The sequence below is a fragment of the Solanum lycopersicum genome, chromosome 11 (assembly GCF_036512215.1).
Source record: "Solanum lycopersicum chromosome 11, SLM_r2.1".
NCBI lineage: Eukaryota > Viridiplantae > Streptophyta > Magnoliopsida > Solanales > Solanaceae > Solanum > Solanum lycopersicum.
In genome coordinates this window covers 3,847,888-3,866,347 of record NC_090810.1, presented here as the reverse complement: position 1 = coordinate 3,866,347, position 18,460 = coordinate 3,847,888, and the positions used below count along the sequence as shown (strand labels likewise).

Here is an 18,460-nt window from a genome sequence, read left to right as displayed (position 1 = left end):
TAATAAAAATAAAATAAAATTATGAACTCAAAAATCTATAACTTATAATTAATCACGCAAATTGTAATCTTATAAGGTACATTTTATCTCAAATTATTTATAGTGTAATATTTTTTTCATGTCTCTTTTAAAAATTAAAACGAAGGGTTTATTGATTATTTCTATTTTTATTTTTTGTCTTTTAGATATGAAATATATTTTAACTAAATATTTATCGTATTAAGGTATTTGTATTTTTTAAGTATAATTACTAACAAAGGGTAAAGTGAGAAAAATAAGTAAGTTTATCTTTAATTTCTAAAATAACCATAATTTAATTAATTACTATTAATAAAAATATTTGATACGAAATAATACTATATATGGCTTTACGGGTTAATGAAAGCTTATAATTAAATATTTGGCTTTTGCATATAATCAATTCTCTATTACCCTCATTGAATATGTCCATCTCATATATTTTTCAACGATACAAAGTAAGAAAATTTGTAACTTTTTATATATATTTTCTACGTTTGAAATTTTATTTTGAAATATCAAATATCGATTATTTACTCTATACGTCATATGAAACAATTTTATACTGATTGAATTACCCTTTCCATACATCATTTCTATTATGTAACAAACTTGGAACTTTGTCCTTTTTTTTTTTTTTTATATATAGTAGATATTTAAGAATAATATCATAAAGTGAGAAATTAAATTTCTTATCAATATAGTAACTCTACTTTTATCTTTCAAATTACTGATATTTTATATATACGTAAACGATAAAAAATAATGTAATTTATTAAAATATCATATTTACCATAGTATAATATTATATAACACAATATCAATATGATATACTACGAAATAATTTGTAATAACCAAAATTTATGTCCACACTTCAACTTGCAAAATTAATGACCTCAGTATTTGCAAATGAAACGTAAACTCCTTTGAAACTTCATGTAATTAATTATAAACAAATTTTTGGTGGTGGTTGTGTTAATTAATTAACTCATAAATTTCATAGGTTGACATTAATTAAGGACAATTTAGTCATTCACACGAATTCCAGAAAACTTATTATCCTATAAATTTTTATACTAATTCCGAGTAAAATTTTCATGTAATTCACTTTTTCATTTTTCTACTGTTTTATTTAGATAAGAAATGAAATATGTTGTTGCTTGAGACATACACAACATACATTATAAGACTTCTTCTAATTCTTCTTTAGAGATTCGCTGTCAACGACTTAGTGAATAGACATATCCGATATTTATGTTGATGTGAAGTAATCGATATCTCATAAAATTAATTGAGATACACGTGTGAAAATTGCAATCATAACAAAAAAAATCACATCAATATTTTGCAAGTTAAATATTTCTTCCGTTCATGTTTACTTATACACTTTAAACTTTGCCCACTTTTAACAAGTAACGATTGACTTAAAAAAATTTACTATCATACCCATATATAATTCATATCTAGTATCAGGTGTTTGAAAAATAATTTAAAGAATAAGTAATTAATGCTAATCGCTAAAGAGAAAACAAAGGGGAGAAATAATTAATACTTTTTACTCTAATGGACTAAGTATAAACATTTGAAACTTCATGTGATTAATTATAAACAAATTTTTGGTGGTGGTTGTGTTAATTAATTAACTCATAAATTTCGTAGGTTGACATTAACAAAGGACAATTTAGTCATTCACACGGATTTTCAGGAAACTTATTATTCTACGAATTTTTATACTAATTCCGAGTAAAATTTTCATATAATTCACTTTTTTCGTTTTTTACTGTTTTATTAAGATAAGAAATGAAATATGTTAGTCGCTTGAGACATACAATTCTTCTTTAGAGATTTGGTGTCAACGACTTAGAGAATAGATATATTCGATATTTATATTGATGTGAAGTAATTAATATCTCATAAAATAAATTGAGATACACGTGTGAAAATCACAATCATAACAAAAACAATATCATCAATATTTTGCAAATGAAATACTTCTTCCATTCAGTTTTACTTATCCACTTTAAACTTTGCCTACTTTTAACAAATAACGATTGACTTAAAAAGTTGATACTATCATACCCATATATAATTCATATCTAATATCGGGTGTTTGAAAAATAATTTAAAGAATATGTAATTAATGCTAATTGCTAAAGAGAAAACAAAGGGGAGAAATAATTAATACTTTTTACTCTAATGGACTAAGTATTAAACATTTGAAATCTTCATGTAATTAACTATTATCTCTAATTAATTAACTCATTAAATTCTCAAAAGTTGACCTTAATCAAGGGCAATTTAGTCAATTCATAAATCTTCTAATTCTTTCTTCTTCAACCTTTTATAGATCCCTTTCACTTTGTCTCATTCTTACAAAACCTTTTTCCGTTACATTATTTTTACCAAAAACAAAACCCCCGCCAACTTCGGACTTTGTCATCAAAAACCTTCAAAACACAACACTTACTTTTTTCTGAAAAAATACACAAAAAAATAATAAAAAGTTAGAGTTTTTCTAATTTTTGTGCTGATTTTTCCAAGAGAAAAAAAAAGGAGATTCAAACACGTAACCGAGAAAAAAAAAATGTTACGTTCAAAATCAAGGTAACCCCATTTTGAATATTTTTTTAAAAAAAAAATAAAATTCCTTGTTATTATCATTATATAAATGTTTTAATTTTTATTTGGGGTGTCGATATTTTCTAAATTGATGTATGTATATTGTGTGTATATAATTCATTTGAAGTTGAGAGATTTTCTCGGATTTGTTTGTCAAGGTTTTAAAATTCTAGGATTTTTTTTTTTCTTGAAAAAAAAATTTGAATTTTTTTTTAATTAAAGATTGTAACTTTTTTATGTTTTTGAGGAATTTGTAGATCTGGGTCCATTGATTTTGGACAAAAAAGTCATTCTTCAAGATTTTCAAGAACATTTTCTGCATCAAAGCTTTGTAGAGGTGATGCTTTGGGTTGTCAAATTGATTCAAACGCTGTCGTTTCTATTGATAGAAAAAAGCCCTCCAAGATTGACAATTTAATTGAGGTAATTATTTATCTTTTTGTGTTTTTATTTTATTTTTTGAATTGGGTTTTGTGTAAAAAGATTAAAATTTTGATCCAAAGGGTGGCCAAGTAGTTTGGGCTTGAAACCTTTTGTGTTTGCATTGGAGGTTTCAAGTTCGAAATTCCTTGTCAGTTGCCTTCTGGGTTGAACTTGTTGCACCTGGCTTGCCTAGTGCAGGTTAGCTCTTCGGTGTGTTTTGCCAGCTATTGCCTAGTGTTGGTTACCTCTCCTATGTGGTTTGCAAGTCATTGCATAGGAGCAGAGGTTACGAGTTACCCAATCATAAAAAAAAAAAGAAAAAGATTAAATTTTTGTTTTTAATTTTTGTTTTTGGTGTTTGTAGAATCAAGTGAATAATAGAGTTTCGGTTATGAAGGAGCAAATGGGACTTGTTGAAGAGGAGTTAAGGGAAACAAAAGAGCAATTAGATTTTGTTGAAGGTGAAAAAAATAGAGCAATTCTTGAAATTAGAGAAATGAAAAAATTGGCTAATGAAGGATTATCACCTAAAAAGGCAGGGGAACTAATTGCAGAACTTAAAGTTTTGAGGGAGTTTCATTCTAAAACACAAGAAGATTTGAAGATTAAAGATAAGAATATCGAGTCGTTGAAGGTGGAGCTCGAAAGGGTGAAGAAATATGAGATTAAGTTAGCTGAAAAAGATGTTGTGTTAGGAGGATTGAGAGAGGAGATTGGTCGTGTTAAAGCGTCTGAAGTTAAAGCAACGGAACAATTGTTTGTGTTTAAGAAAAAAGTTGAAGAATTAGAAGTTGAATTGGAGAACAGGAAGTTGTCTGAGTCGAAAATGTATGATTCGTTTGAGTTACAGACGAGGCAGTTTGAACGTGCTAAGATTGAACTTGAAGAATCTAAGGTTGAGATGGCTTCACTTCGCAAGAAGGTTGAGTCGTTAGAGTCTGCTTCTGCTTCTGCCTCTGTATCGAAGAGAAGTAATAGTGGGCGTTTGAATGGTTATAATAGTAATGGGGAGATTGCGAATTCAGTGAAGAAGGAACTTGAAAGCCTCAACTCTGAACTTGCACTGGGAAAGGAGGATGTGGCTAATGCACAAGAGAGGGAGAAAATTGCATTGTCGAAGCTTAAGAATTTAAACGATGACATAAATTTGCTTAAAAATGAAGTTAAGTTTGCTAGCGAAGCAGAGGAGAAAAGCAGAAAAGCGATGGATGACTTGGCATTAGCGTTGAAGGAAGTTGCTACCGAAGCCTCGGAGGCTAAGGAGAAACTTGGTGCTACTCAATTAGAGTTAGAACAAGTGAAAGACGAGGAGGGGAAATTGAAAGAGATGATCAGAAACACCGAGGCTAAGTATCAAAAGCTCTTGGATGAGGCGAAGAAGGAAGCAGACCTATACAGAAATACAGCAGAGAGATTGAGATTAGAGAACGAGGAGTCACTTTTGGCGTGGAACGATAAAGAAATGGGGTTCATCACTTGTATAAAAAGAGCTGACGAGGAAAGAAGTTTGGCTCAACGCGAGACAGAAAGGCTTGCAGAGTCGCTTAAAGCAGCGGAGGATACGAGTAAAGCAGCCAAGGATGAGAAGTTTAAATTGAGGGACATATTGAAACAGGCTATAAATGAAGCCAATGCAGCAAAAGCTGCAGCTGGTTTAGCTAGAGATGAAAATTCTCAACTCAAAGATCGTCTGTCGGAGAAAGAAGAAGCCCTGCATTTCATCACTAAAGAAAATGAACGCCTTAAGATCAACGGGCATGCAGCTTCTCCTGACAATGTCAATGTGCCTAGTGAAATGGTCGAGGAACGTGAAGATGAGGATCATAAAGGAAGGAAATCTTTCAGGGCTGATCTTACAGAGCTGAAACTTGAAAGAAACGAGGATGATGAGAAGGACGAGACACTTAAAGGATCGATATTTGATCCAACTTCAGTGACACCAAAGTCAGAGCCTCGTACACCACATTCCTTATCTCATTGTAGAAGAGCGTCTTCACCTGCCTTAGCAGATGAGGAAGGAAAACCAAATGCAAATCTTTTCGAGGATTCAGATAGTGATAGAAATGGTAGTAGTAGAAGAAAAGCTTTGTTTCGAAAAGTTGGTGATCTCATAATGAGGAAAAGTTTCCATGTTTAAGAGAGAACCAATTTCTGGATAGGAAAGCCTTTTGTAATACACATAATACATATAAATACAGCTTGAATAGTACAGTTACTGAACAATCTTACTATGCTGTACAAATGTGTAAAATTTCATTCTCCTATTTGTTTAACCTATATTATTAGGTCCACTTTAGCCATACATTTTCTAAGTTAGAAACTTGAAAATTTGAGTTTTTGAACTTGTGTTTTGACAATTGAATATTTGAAGTTTTGTGGTTGCAAACCCTTTATTCTTGACCAAGGTCTGTTCGAGCCCTACATTGTCTGGTTTGTATAACTTACTTAAATCCCTTCTATCCCTATTCTTTTTCTAATTACAATAATCCCTTAAAATTTATACCTTTTAGATACATATGTCACCATCCGGATACATTAATTCTAATACAAGAAAGAATCATTCTGTTGCGCTAAAAAAGAAATAAAATTTGAAAATTCAATTAAATCCCATAAATCACACTTACGTTTCTTTTTACTCTCAATCATAAAGAGGCAAACCCTAAACCAAACAAAGAAATTCAAAATTTCAAAATACTTCCCATGTTCACAGAAGAAACCTTTCATTTTTAATTCAAAAAATTTTGTCGAGAGGATGTACCGTCAATCAAGCCATTCTCGCTGAAAAGGAACACCTTGTTATTATCCCCTTCAGCCATGACTGCGACAAAACTTGTATGCAGATGGACGAGATGATGGCTTCGTTGCAGATACATTAAAAAATTTGTTTGATATACCTGATGGACATGACAAAGGCTGCTAGTGATTTCCGTTAGACTGATTTAATTGTTGTCAAGATCCAAGTGCACCATAACTTTCCATTGTTGCAAGTGGAAAGACTAAACTCTTCATGAAACCATGTTATGATCTTTTAAAAAAATTGACAAAACTTTAGGTAAACGGGGTGAGTTATGAAGGATAAAAAAGTGATGGAATTGTTGTTGGACAAACGATTTTCTTTTGAATCTTCAAGTTCATCGAAGATCCTTTCAATTTTGATTCAAGATTGTCAAAAAATTTGAGATTCAAGATTCTTCTCCCAATTCATTGATGATCTTTTCAATTTTGACTCAATTGTTGAAAATTTTGAGATGCAAAATTCTTCTCCTAATTCATTGAAGATCTTTTCAACTTTTTGCTACTTAGCATTTTACTATTTATGTATGTTGTTAAAATTGATAAGTATTGTATTTAGACTAGATACATAAATAAGTAATTGTTTTCCATAAGATGTTATATTTAAGATCGATACATTATCATGTGGTAGTTGCTATGTAATTGATACATTTAGTATAAATTCGAATTTTCGTATCATATTTAAAAGTTTAATTCATGATGCATTACTATTTATGAATGTCGTTTAAATTGATAAGTATTGTATTTATACTAGATACATTATATACGCAATTGTTGTTCATAAGATGTTAAAATTTGATATATTTAGTATAAATTCGAATTTACATATTATATCTGAAAAAATTAATGCATGATACATTACAATTTATGAATATCGTTTAAATTGATAAGTATTGTATTTATACTAGATACATTATATAAGTAATTGTTGCTTATAAGATGTTAGATTTGTGATCAATACATTACCATGTGGTAATTGCTATGTAGTTGATACATTTAGTATATATTTAAATTTACATATCATGTCTAAAAAAATTAGTGCATGCTTAATACATTACTATTTATGTATCTTATTTAAATTGATAAGTATTTTTTTTATTATCAAATACATTGTTGTTTGCTTTAAGATCGATACATATAGTATAAATTAGTATTTATGAATTATGCGCATGTAATTTGACGTATCTCTGTGTCATATACAAAAAATAATAATATGAATATAATAAACATAATTTGGTTATAAAATAGTACTGCATATGCAGAACAAACTGATACATAGTCAATAAATATTAACTTTGTTCGTGTTATCCCGTAAAAAAAAAAAGAACTGGAAAAAAATTAAAACTATTCATTAACTTTAAATCGTTAATTGGGCAGAGGAAACATTTAAAATGTAAAAAAGAAAGTAATGAAGGTAACTGGTGATATAATGGAGAGATTATAGGCATGACAAAAGGGAGAAAATCGTGAAATCGGAAGATTGAAAGTTCTGTATCAAAAAAGGAGAGAATTTGAAAAAAAAATTGAAACTTTGTAATTTTTTATAAAATGGTAGGGAATAATAGATAATAAGAATAAAAATGATGTGAAGTTAGATAATTTTTCCTATAAACTATATTAAGCCGCACCGTCCCTTTTTTTAGTTTTCATTTCTGTTTCTTTTCTACTTTCAATAATTTGGTGAATCTTTGACAGCAAATAAAAATTGTGCATGATAAGAATGAAAATCTACTCAGACCTACCCCACTTATACAATTTCACAGGAACATGCAGCCAACCAAACCATTCAATTAATGACCTTTTGAACCACCAAATGACATATTGATTTCCAATTAGTCTACTAATTTTTACAAGTCTGATATTTCAAATACTTTATGTCCTACGTGGATACATCGTGGAAAAAACCTCCACATAATACACGACAAAATTGAAAAGTTGTAATCAGTTAGGCACAAACTACAACATGCTATTACATTAACATTAGATCACATCCATTCGACCCATATGTAACCTGGGAAGGGTAAGAAGTCATGTAACGTTACCTCTATCTTTGTGAGATAAGGGGGTTTTCGATAGACTCTCAGCTCAATACTACAATATACTATAATATAAAATTGGAAAATGACTCCAATTGATTTCACCAATATGCAACAAATTTGATTTAGATCATGCACCTCAAAATGACCAAGAATTCAAAAGCAGCAATAGGGTAAAGTGGCTCCATAAATCTAACTGTAAAGTTTGAAAAAAGCAGAGCAAAAAGTGTCTAGTGCCAACTATACTAATTAAGAAGAATGCTTTAAAGCACAGCAGTTGAGGCAATGAATGGGTAACAGGCAATATTATTGCCTTTTTACAGTCAAGGTTTGAACAAGTGATATTGAAAAGAGGAACAGACAAAACTAATGATTATGATGACTAAAGAAAGGGCCTTATCCAAATCTGAGTAATTTATACAATAGCTTCTTCACCAAGGAGCAATATCTAAAGGATAAAGCACTAGATAGGTTTCAAATTTCAAACCAAGACATCATAAGAGAATCGACAAGAAAGTAGACAGCTAGTTAATGATATGAATGAGTTACCCCACCCCTTCTAAAAATTTAATATAATTAAAAGAAAAGAGTAGGTCCCTCCTTGTGAGAAAAATGAACAAAGTGAGTGGCACCTTGCTGGCATAATTAAAAGTGAGTACTAATATTTAGTAGAACAAACACTTTATGACCAAGTCAATAGCCATATGCAAGTCATTTTCAGATGGACAAACAAAAGCAGGGAGGACTCTTGTTTATTACTCCTCCTGTCTCAAAATACTAGTCATTTTTCCCTTTTCAAAACTCAAACAATATACTTCACAACCAATATAAACATAGCAACTTATAGTACTAACCGATAGTTTTATAATATCCCTATTTTAAGATATTAACCTAATCCAGTTTAACTAGCGAAAAAAAAACATGACAAGTATTTCGGAATGGAGATACAACAAACAAACATTTAACAATCCAGAAACAGAGCAGTATAATGCTTAGCTTAGATATCATACCTACCTAAAAATAAAAGAAAGATGAAAGTTTGAGGTCAACGTTCAGATGCAAGACTACAAATGAGTTTCTAAGAAACTTCAAGCTTGACCAAGTGCCTAGTTTGACACAAAGTCTTTGAACATATATCCATGTAAATATGAAATGGAGAAGTTAATAAACTTCAATCTTGACCCAATGCCAGCACAAAGTATTTGGACATATATATATATCCATGTAAATATAAAATGGAGAAGCTCAGAAACTTCAATCTAGAGACAATGCCTAGTTTGGCACAAAGTTTTTGAATCTATGACCATGTAATATGAAATGGAGAAGCTAACAAATTTGTGGATTAAAAGGTACATCCATCTTCCCAGTAAGTCATTCCTTTGAGAAAAAGGAAATAATCCAAATACAACAGCAAATCAACATAGAAACAAACAAGAACAACAATTAACAAGAAACGGTTGATTTTAGGTATTACAAATCACAAGATCTAGAACTAACAAAGAGTTGAATCCAGACAAATGAAAAAGAAGTTACAACATAGCATATTTCAATCCTAAAGAAATTTCACCAGTTTTTACTGCTGCTCATTCATTATCATCTGGTTTAGGTGTAGCTTCTTTGATCTCATCAGTTCCATCATCCTGAACAAGAATAAAGCAAGATCAATAAAAATCTTTTACAAATGAAACACGAAAAAAGTGTATTAACAATAGAAAGAAATATATATGTACCTGCATATCAGAGGTCCATAAAGTGAGGTTATCACGAAGAAGCTGCATGATCAGAGTGCTATCCTTGTAGGACTCTTCGCCCAATGTGTCCAACTCGGCAATTGCCTCATCAAAGGCCTTTCATATGATCAAATCAACCATATAAATCATTATTTAATAAGATCAACTATCATTATATCAAATGCAACTGATTCAATTTCATCAGAACTGTATCTAATAGTACTAATTACAACTAATTATGGTAACATTCATTAACATAACTCGGCACATTCACGTAATTAGCAGCTATTCCTACTATAATCTACGGCATTGTGATAAAAAGTTAATCAAACACATACCTGTTTGGCGAGATTACAGGCACGATCAGGAGAATTCAAAATCTCGTAGTAAAACACAGAGAAATTGAGAGCAAGTCCCAATCGGATTGGATGTGTAGGAGCAAGCTCAGCATTTGCAATATCCTGAAAGCACGAGATCAAACATGACAATTAAGCAAATATTTTTTTGCAGAATTCGAATAATTTATTTATCAATAAGCAAAAATGAGAACTCTAACCTGAGCAGCTTTGTAAGCGGAGAGAGTATTCTCAGCAGCTTCTTTTCGCTCAGCACCGGTCTTAAACTCAGCCAAGTAACGATGATAATCTCCCTTCATTTTCAAGTAAAACACCTTAGAGTCACCGGTAGCAGCAGAGCCAATGAGCTTAGAATCAAGCAGCTTAAGAATTCCATTACAGATCGAGGTAAGTTCAGACTCGATCTTAGATCTGTATTCCTTAATAGAAGCAACATGATCTTCGTTACCACGGCTCTCCTCTTTCTGCTCAATGGAGGAAATGATCCTCCATGAAGCTCTCCGTGCTCCGATCACATTCTTATACGCAACGGAGAGGAGATTTCGTTCTTCAACGGTTAACTCCTCTGCACCATCGGCGGCAGCGACAACTTTTTCCATGAACTCTACCATCTCCTCGTAACGCTCAGCTTGCTCGGCAAGCTTCGCCATGTACACGTTTTCCTCGCGTGGCGACGCCATTGATGTTAGAGAGAGAAAGAGGGAGAGAGTTTTTTGTTTTTCTAGAGAGAGAAAGTGAGAGCGGTTTTTAGCTTCCTTTCTCCTACAATTTGATTTTTTGTGAGTGCGAAATGGGTAGTGGGCCGTTTCCTTTATAGACTGGTTATTTAGGTGGGCCTAGTAGTGGTCCAATAACACAGCAATTTCTTGCACTTTTCAATTTTTTTAAATATATGTACCAACACGTTGCCCGAATATTTTAAAATATAATATTTTTAAATTTATGAATAGCTGAATATGAATTATTATTGAGTATAATTATATATAATATTTTAATGGGAAAATTATATATAATAGCAAACTAATAACCTAAATTAAATGGAATAGCTAGGATTTAATTTAATTGTGCTCCATAGCAAACATTAGCTAAAATTTTCTCTCCCAAGAATCTCGCTCGCCACTCTCCATTCTCGCTCGCCTCTCTCTCTTTATACACAGAAGTGTATAATTCTGTTTCTGTTTTGTATAAAGCGAGAGAAAATTGTATACACACATGCAAAAATATATATCTTCATGTTATACACTTAATTATACAATTTACAAACATTTTACTTCAAATATTACAGAGAAAAAGGCCAACGAATTATACAATTGTGAATTATATAATTGCAGTGAAATACAATTTTCTCTAGCTTTATACAACAAAAGTGTATATATTGTGTTTCTGTTATTGTATAAAGCGAGAAAAACATATATCTTCTTGTTATACACTTATAATTATGCAATATACATACATTTTAATTCGATTCAACTATATGCAAAACAAATCATACAATTTCAGCGAAATAGGCCAGCGAATTATACAATTTAGGCTAGCGAATTATACAATTTAGGCCAGCGAATTATACAATTGTATATGTATAGCAAATTATACAGTTTTATGTTTGCTATGGAGTGTAATTGTGCAAAGTTTGTTATAGCATACAAATATAAATTTTTTGTTTGCTATGTATGAAAGTTGCCCTAATTTAATTTTTCACATACAAATAATGCTAACAAAATTTACCATAATTTATGTGTAATAACGATATGTTCATAAAAGACTAAACATTATTCCAACAACTTTTCCTTCTTCTAATATGATGAAGATTAATAACATATGTGGTATGTGTTGAATTGATATATATTTGCTAATTAATTAAATTTTAAGTTCATAAATCAATCTATAACCTAGTATTAAAATTATCAACTCAACTTAGCTAAAATCAAAATATAATTTATAAAGCATGTTGCAACCTCTTTGGCATACTCTCCTCTCCTTGTGTCCTAAAAGTTAAATTAAAATGTTTATCATTTATTGAAATATAATTTCATAAAATTAGAATATACAAAATAATAAATTTAAATGATCAATTAAAAAAAATACTATAATCAAATTAATATACCACATATAAATAAATTATCTTCTGAGCGAAACAAAAATTGAAAGATGAAAAAAACAAATCGCCTTCTATTTCTTTGGTCTACTTAAAATCTCTTCTTTTATATGATAATACAATAATATCAATGATATAAACAATGCTTTTTAAAATGAAAATATGAAATGTTACTTTGCAGATCAGTATAAAACAATTTTGATTTTTTTCCAAAACACCATCTCTACACCCTTCTCCCTAAGATAGGGTAAGACTACGATACTAATGTTGATTTGTTGAATACAAAGATTAAGAGAGTCGCGTTATGGTATTAATAAATACTCCTTCTGCCCCTATTTAGTTGTCCACTATAAAATTGACACACATATTAAGGCACCAATTATTATCATAAGTTAGTTACAATTTTATCTTAACTTAAAAGATTATTCAACTTCCCAAATATAATAAATGTATATTCTAATTTCAAAAAGCATGCATTACAATTTAATAGTATTAGCAATATTTTTGAATTAAATAAAGGCATATTAGGAAAAAAATTATTATCTTTTCTTAATTTGTTAAAATGGACAAGTAAATAGGAATATATATAAAATGAAATATGGACAAGTAAATAGAAACAGACTATTTATCGTCTATCAGGCAAAGTGCCGATTGTAATGAGTTCAATGAAATCATGAGGTCAAATTTTAGCGGATACGAAACAAACTGTGTTAAAGTATTCCAAATATTGTTTCATAAGCAAAGCTTAATTTATATTTGATGGACAACAAATGTCATTTTCTAAACTATTTATCAAGTAGGCCAAAAATCCAAAAGGATCCCTGACCCTTTTGCAGGTCATTCTTGCAAAAACTCTCTGCCGAGAACCCAGGTCTCCGGTATGTGAACGCCGAGATCGAGTTAATATCACTGCTACCATTGAAGTACTCTCAATGAAAGCAATGTAGTGATTATACTTATAAGATTAAACAAGCAGTTGCTCCAAATAGAAGAAGTAGAAGATAACAAAGGTATCTAACAACCACAGTATCACTGTAGTTGCATTAGTAGTAAGAGAAAGTAGAAAGCTAATCTTTGAACTGAATCTTATGCCACAGTGCAGTGATCCCAGAATGCACCTCAGACAAGTGCATAGCATAGTGCAAGAACACCGCCCCGATCCCTTTTGATTAATAAACAAAAGAAAAGGGCATAACTTACCTTGTTTCTGTAAAAGAGCTTAAAGCTACTGATGTAGAAAGGCATCAACACGGAATATGACCTAGCCGAAGCCACATCATCCCAAAGCCATTACATTCATGGTCAGTAGAGCAAAGGAAGGTTAAATCTCCTATTCAAAGATCCAAATCATTGCAAAGCTAAATGAGCTAGTAGTTATAGTAAGTAAAACATAAAAAAGCTGTCAGTCTATCGCAAAACAAATGAGTACCTTCCCCCAGACTGTACCATGGTTTGGTGCATCCTAATATCCATGCTAGCCATTACGTTGGTCTTAGTAACACATGATATAGCGTACTAAACCAAAGTTGATCAACATGACAACGATTAATAAACAATTATTCATTCATACCTTCATATTTCAGGATTCTCTCGCATTGTTATAGATCGTTCCATTCACTCTCATTCTACGCAGAAATACAATGACAATTCTTCCCAAAAGGCTTAAAGATTTGACTATGAACTATTAGTTACATCAGCATTAAAATTACTTCCTTGACAGTGCCCTAGCTCCAATCTTAAAACAAGATGAATCATCAAGCTTGCCATTTTCTGACTGTCTAGTCTATAAACGGAGATTCTGTCTGTCGGAGGTTCTAGAATCTATGAAAGGACATCTAAGGCTAAGGTTACGAAGTAAAGGAAGTCCATTACTGAGCACTGCAGTTCTACTTGATCGGAAACTTGGCTTTATCCAACACTAGCATTCAAGCTTAAAAATCCATACAAGCTTTATCTATCAATATGTAAAAGGACTGAACCACCAAGTTACTTACTCGACAGAAGTAGTAGAGCTAAGGGTCACGTCAAAAGAAACAAAGACATAAAACTTTAAGCTTTCCCAAAACAGAATTTATCAAATACAACCTCAGAATCAGAACTCAAACTAAAATCATCCAAGCGTAACCATCCAATTGATCAAACAAAAGGAAAAATTTGGCAGCTTTTCAAACTTATCAAAAGATACAACTTCAGAATCTGTACTCGAACGAAGATTATCAAAACATTACCATACGATTGATGAAACAAAAGGCACAATCTGGCAGCTTTTCCGAACTTATCAAAAGATACAACCTCAGAATCTGAACTCAACGAAGATTATCCAAACATTACCATACAATTAATGAAACAAAAAGGCACAATTTGGTAGTTTTCCGAAAGAGAAATGTCCTTAATTTATTCCTCCTGATTCTTTCTCTAACTTACTATTCCACTGTTTCTTGATCCCATTCATCACATTTTCATAGTAACTATTGAGGCAAATTAAATAGTACATGATCATTTTCGAATAACACTCAACATAGTAAACCTAATTACCTACTCAACGTGGGGCGCTGAGACCAAGAAGCATGTTGCCCTGCTTAGGCAAGTAAGACACATTGGGAGTCTTAGCCAAGGTTGAAGCAACCTCCCTCGAAGCCTCGATTCTCCTGAGCTCAATCAACCCCATTCCAGCAGCTGCAGTAGCATCCGAAATCAACTTAGCTGACTCACTTTCTCCTTCAGCTCTAATAATAGCTGCTCTCCTCTCTTGCTCAGCCTTCATCACCACGAACTTAGACCGCTCTGCTTCCTGCTGAGCTACCTGCTTCTGCTCCACAGCCTTAGAGAACTCTGCACCATACGACAAGTGCGTAATCGCCACATCATCAAGCACAATATTGAAATCCTTAGCACGACGGACCAAACTCTCACGAACTAAAGCTGAGACTTGTGGACGCTCAGTGAGCAACTGATCAGCGTTGAATTGAGCTACGACGGACTTCATTACCTCGTTACCGATCGACGGTAGAACCTTCTCGTCATACTCGAGACCTAGGTTTTGGAAAATAAAGGGAAGACGTGAAACTTCCGGGCGCGAGAGGACACGGAGGGTAAGGTGGACCATCTGGAGATCCTTCGTGCCGGAGACGGAGGAGAATGTGTGGGGCCTAGTACGGATATCAAAGATGAAAGGCTTTTGAAGCCATGGGACGAGGAAATGAGTACCTTCACCGACGGTATCATCGATGACTCCTCGGAATCGGTCGAAGAGGACGGCGCGTTGACCACCGTCGACGGTGTAGAGGGAGGAGTTGAGAACGGTGGCGCTGATGCCGAGACCGAAGGCGGCGCGTGCAATGTTTGTGAGGAATGATACTGCTGCTTGGTTGCTACCCATTTTTTTTTTTGGGCTCACAGAAAGTTTGGGTTTTTGGAAAATGGAGGAATGATGTAGAGGGTTTTTGATGAGAAGCCCTAAAACCCTAACTAATAAAACGAGTATGACCCGGAACAAATGGGTCAGAGGATGTAGAGTTGACACGATAAAACCCCGCAAACTTATAAAGTATATGACCTTAGATAGATGAGATAACGAGGTTAAAGATAATGTACATTGTCGAAAGTCATTCATTTTTCAAATCAAAATTGTAATTGTTACTCTCTCACAATCTTATTCTTTTATTTTACTGTCACGTATTGATTCGATTACAATATCTCCTTTTTTTTATTTTCGCATGACATCTTTAGTACTATGTGTGCTTCTTGTACTTGTTTTTAGTATACTCTACTTGAGTCGAGAGCCTACTGGACGAGCGAGACTACATATAATATACCATCATTTTCAAACGCTACTTATAATATTAGACTAGATATATTAGTATTGTTATATACCTTAACTTTATGCTTGATTTAGCCTGATTCGTTAGGAATGTTGTCCTATTTTTGTGAAAAATATTATGAATGTCAAACGAAATTATGAATGTCAAACGAAAATCATTTTTACTTGGTAGAAAACACTCACCGATACTCGGGATAAGTAAAAAAAAAACTTAAATATATAGGGGCCCAAACCTACTGCAGTCGGGTCGTTTTTGTTTAGCCCAATTCCAAATAATTTTCTACTCTCCTTCGTCTGAAGTGCCAAAAATTTTCTCTTTCTCATTTCTTCCGGCGGCGAAACAAAATTCCGGTGGTAAGTTTTCTGTTCATCTTTTTAAAAGTAATCAAAAATTCAATTTAATTTTTTAGATTTAACGGTTAATAATACAAATTATGAATTGGGTTGTACTGTTCTGTTTGCTTCCTCTCACTGTATAAATGAACCTTGAGCTCCGGATTCGACACTACTTCATGAATTTTACATATAATGTGCTGTGGTTGTTTTCTCCATGTGATAATGGCTGCAAAGTAGCAATCTTTTCTCCATATATTTTCTCTTACAGCGTGTTTGGATGGTTATTACCTATTATATTGTATTGTGTTTTATAGTTTAAACACAATGTTTGTTTTGATTTTACATTCAAATTGTTGATACGTAACATTATTTAATGAAGGAAAATGATGCAATCTATGCAAATGTTATATTCATTATAACAACACACTACGATACATAATGAAATAATACTAGAATTATCCAAATAGAGTGTTGAAAGAAGACCATAAAACATGTTATTTTTAAAACGATCATATCCAGCCACCTTGACTATTGTGATGGCCGATGGTTCCTGTTACCTCCAACAAGAATAGGTACTGATAAGATATGATTTTTTTATAATAGTATTGTGAGTTTACAGCACTCCTGTTTGAACCACCATAGGTTCTAAGTCAGTTAGTGAGTCGTTCTGGTTATCCTAACAATTAATGGTTCCGAGTCACTGACGGATCCACAGTGTAACTAAAGGTTCATGGGAGCCCAACTGCTTTTACCAAGACTTTGTATATTTATTAAAATATCTATAAATATGTGAACGTAAACCTAAATGTTGTTGTATATTAACCTGGCCCTAGGAATACATAAACTTCAAAGCTTGGATTATCCTCTAATATGTTGTTAGGAATTCATAAACTTCAAATCCTGCATCGGCCTTTAACTCCCGATTGGCAAACATCTAAATATCCAGGCATTTAGCAATAATTTAAGGTACCCATTAACTTATATCAATCCATCCAAACAGGGGACCTTCTCTCATGTTTAGTGTTTAGAGAACTTGATAGTTAGTGTTATATTTAACACCTAGATACCGTGGGTGTAATGCATCTTTTGTGTGCAAATTTAGTTTAGGTTATCCTTTGAAAGTGGGGCTTAACATGTTTCTATGTAGTGGGGTGGTTAATGGGTATTTATGAAGATATATGTAACTAGCTTCAAAACTCAATGACACCGAGGTCCAAGCTCTCCTTGTATTGAGTAATTATTCAGCTACAAAGATTTATTTGTACGATATTTTATCGATGGGGTGCTTCGAAGAATCTAAATTAAGTACCTATACATGTCTTTTGACACGGTCAATGTCCTTGAATATAGGTAGTTACTGGAGTGTAATTGGACAGTATCTCCAGTTCTTTCAGGGATAAATGTGACTTTATGATATCATCCTATTTCCATTACTCAATTAAGTCAAATGGCGTATTGCATCTGAATCTAATATTTTACTGGAGAATGCCTCTTGTTTGCTCTTCATAGACTTGTTTTTGGAGAACCAGAAATTTTTGGATCATATTTTGAAGATTAAGTAATCCTTATATGTACCAATGTCAATTAAAAACCTGGTTCATCTATCAATTGCTTCTCAATCAAGGGAATATTTTGTGCATGTGAATTTATTTCCTGAATTTTGAACCTATATTTGCTACATGATAACTTTATATTCACATATGGTTTCTCTGTGAAGAGCTCATTGGATATGGTGTCAATGCCAAGAACTATAGAAACACAACTTTTCAGTTCTGGAAACTTTAAGAAAAAGGAATGTGTATGAATTCATCCAAGGCTAGATGCCGCTAAAGTGAATTCTGTATGATTATTTGTCTTTGTTTTTTCCCTATTATTTTGGAAATGACTCGGTAGCATACAAAAACATATACATACTAATGAGAAGATAGTGGAGACACAGAAAGGAAGTCGGTGTTGCAGTGACTCTCATTAAGACTGGATCTTGCAAACGATGTTCCTCCTAGAAACCTATAGCATATATCTTTCTTATATATGCATTTGTTATTATCTAATTAACTTACTTCAACATAAGAAAAGATTGTCCTTATTTTCTAATTATCTTGCTTCATGAAGTCTAAGATTAAGGTCTTGTTGACAACTATATTCTTCTCTGTTCAAAATATGCCTCCCTTTTTGCTTTTCTTTGTTCTTCTATACAAACAAATATCAAGCTCTTGTCATCAATGCAGTACTAA

General features: G+C 32.4%; 3 protein-coding genes across 4 annotated transcripts; 1 reads left to right on the top strand and 2 right to left on the bottom strand.

The window, feature by feature from the left end:
- The first annotated feature begins 2,374 nt into the window (after positions 1-2,374).
- Positions 2,375-5,464, top strand: LOC101260004 (putative WEB family protein At1g65010, chloroplastic). Of its 2 annotated transcripts, none has more exons than XM_004250465.5 (3): positions 2,375-2,622; positions 2,895-3,060; positions 3,425-5,464. In XM_004250465.5, the coding sequence occupies exons 1-3, from the start codon at positions 2,603-2,605 to the stop codon at positions 5,195-5,197; spliced, it is 1,959 nt and encodes a 652-aa protein (XP_004250513.1). In that variant the 5' UTR covers positions 2,375-2,602; the 3' UTR covers positions 5,198-5,464. The 2 variants fall into 2 exon arrangements, with proteins under 2 accessions (XP_004250513.1, XP_025884061.1); XM_026028276.2 differs by lacking the exon at positions 2,375-2,622 and adding an exon at positions 2,691-2,795.
- A 3,763-nt stretch (positions 5,465-9,227) lies between these two features.
- On the bottom strand, positions 9,228-10,755 carry TFT6 (14-3-3 protein 6). The gene is made up of 4 exons (NM_001247168.2): positions 10,176-10,755; positions 9,958-10,080; positions 9,620-9,736; positions 9,228-9,529 (listed from the first exon to the last, which is right to left on the bottom strand). Exons 1-4 carry the CDS (start codon positions 10,653-10,655, stop codon positions 9,473-9,475), a joined length of 777 nt encoding a protein of 258 aa, NP_001234097.1. The 5' UTR covers positions 10,656-10,755; the 3' UTR covers positions 9,228-9,472.
- A 3,528-nt stretch (positions 10,756-14,283) lies between these two features.
- LOC101261982 (prohibitin-3, mitochondrial) lies at positions 14,284-15,559 on the bottom strand. Its single transcript, XM_004250066.4, has one exon. It carries the CDS (start codon positions 15,447-15,449, stop codon positions 14,610-14,612), a length of 840 nt encoding a protein of 279 aa, XP_004250114.1. The 5' UTR covers positions 15,450-15,559; the 3' UTR covers positions 14,284-14,609.
- Positions 15,560-18,460: the final 2,901 nt, after the last annotated feature.

Coding starts and splice junctions, on each gene's coding strand:
- LOC101260004 (XM_004250465.5), top strand. CDS start 2,603: ATGTTACGTTCAAAATCAAG. Junction 2,623..2,894: donor ATGTTACGTTCAAAATCAAG/GTAACCCCATTT, acceptor AGGAATTTGTAG/ATCTGGGTCCATTGATTTTG. Junction 3,061..3,424: donor AGATTGACAATTTAATTGAG/GTAATTATTTAT, acceptor TGGTGTTTGTAG/AATCAAGTGAATAATAGAGT.
- TFT6 (NM_001247168.2), bottom strand. CDS start 10,655: ATGGCGTCGCCACGCGAGGAAAACGTGTACATGGCGAAGCTTGCCGAG. Junction 10,081..10,175: donor CCGCTTACAAAGCTGCTCAG/GTTAGAGTTCTC, acceptor TCGTGCTTTCAG/GATATTGCAAATGCTGAGCT. Junction 9,530..9,619: donor TATGGACCTCTGATATGCAG/GTACATATATAT, acceptor ATTCTTGTTCAG/GATGATGGAACTGATGAGAT.
- LOC101261982 (XM_004250066.4), bottom strand. CDS start 15,449: ATGGGTAGCAACCAAGCAGCAGTATCATTCCTCACAAACATTGCACGC.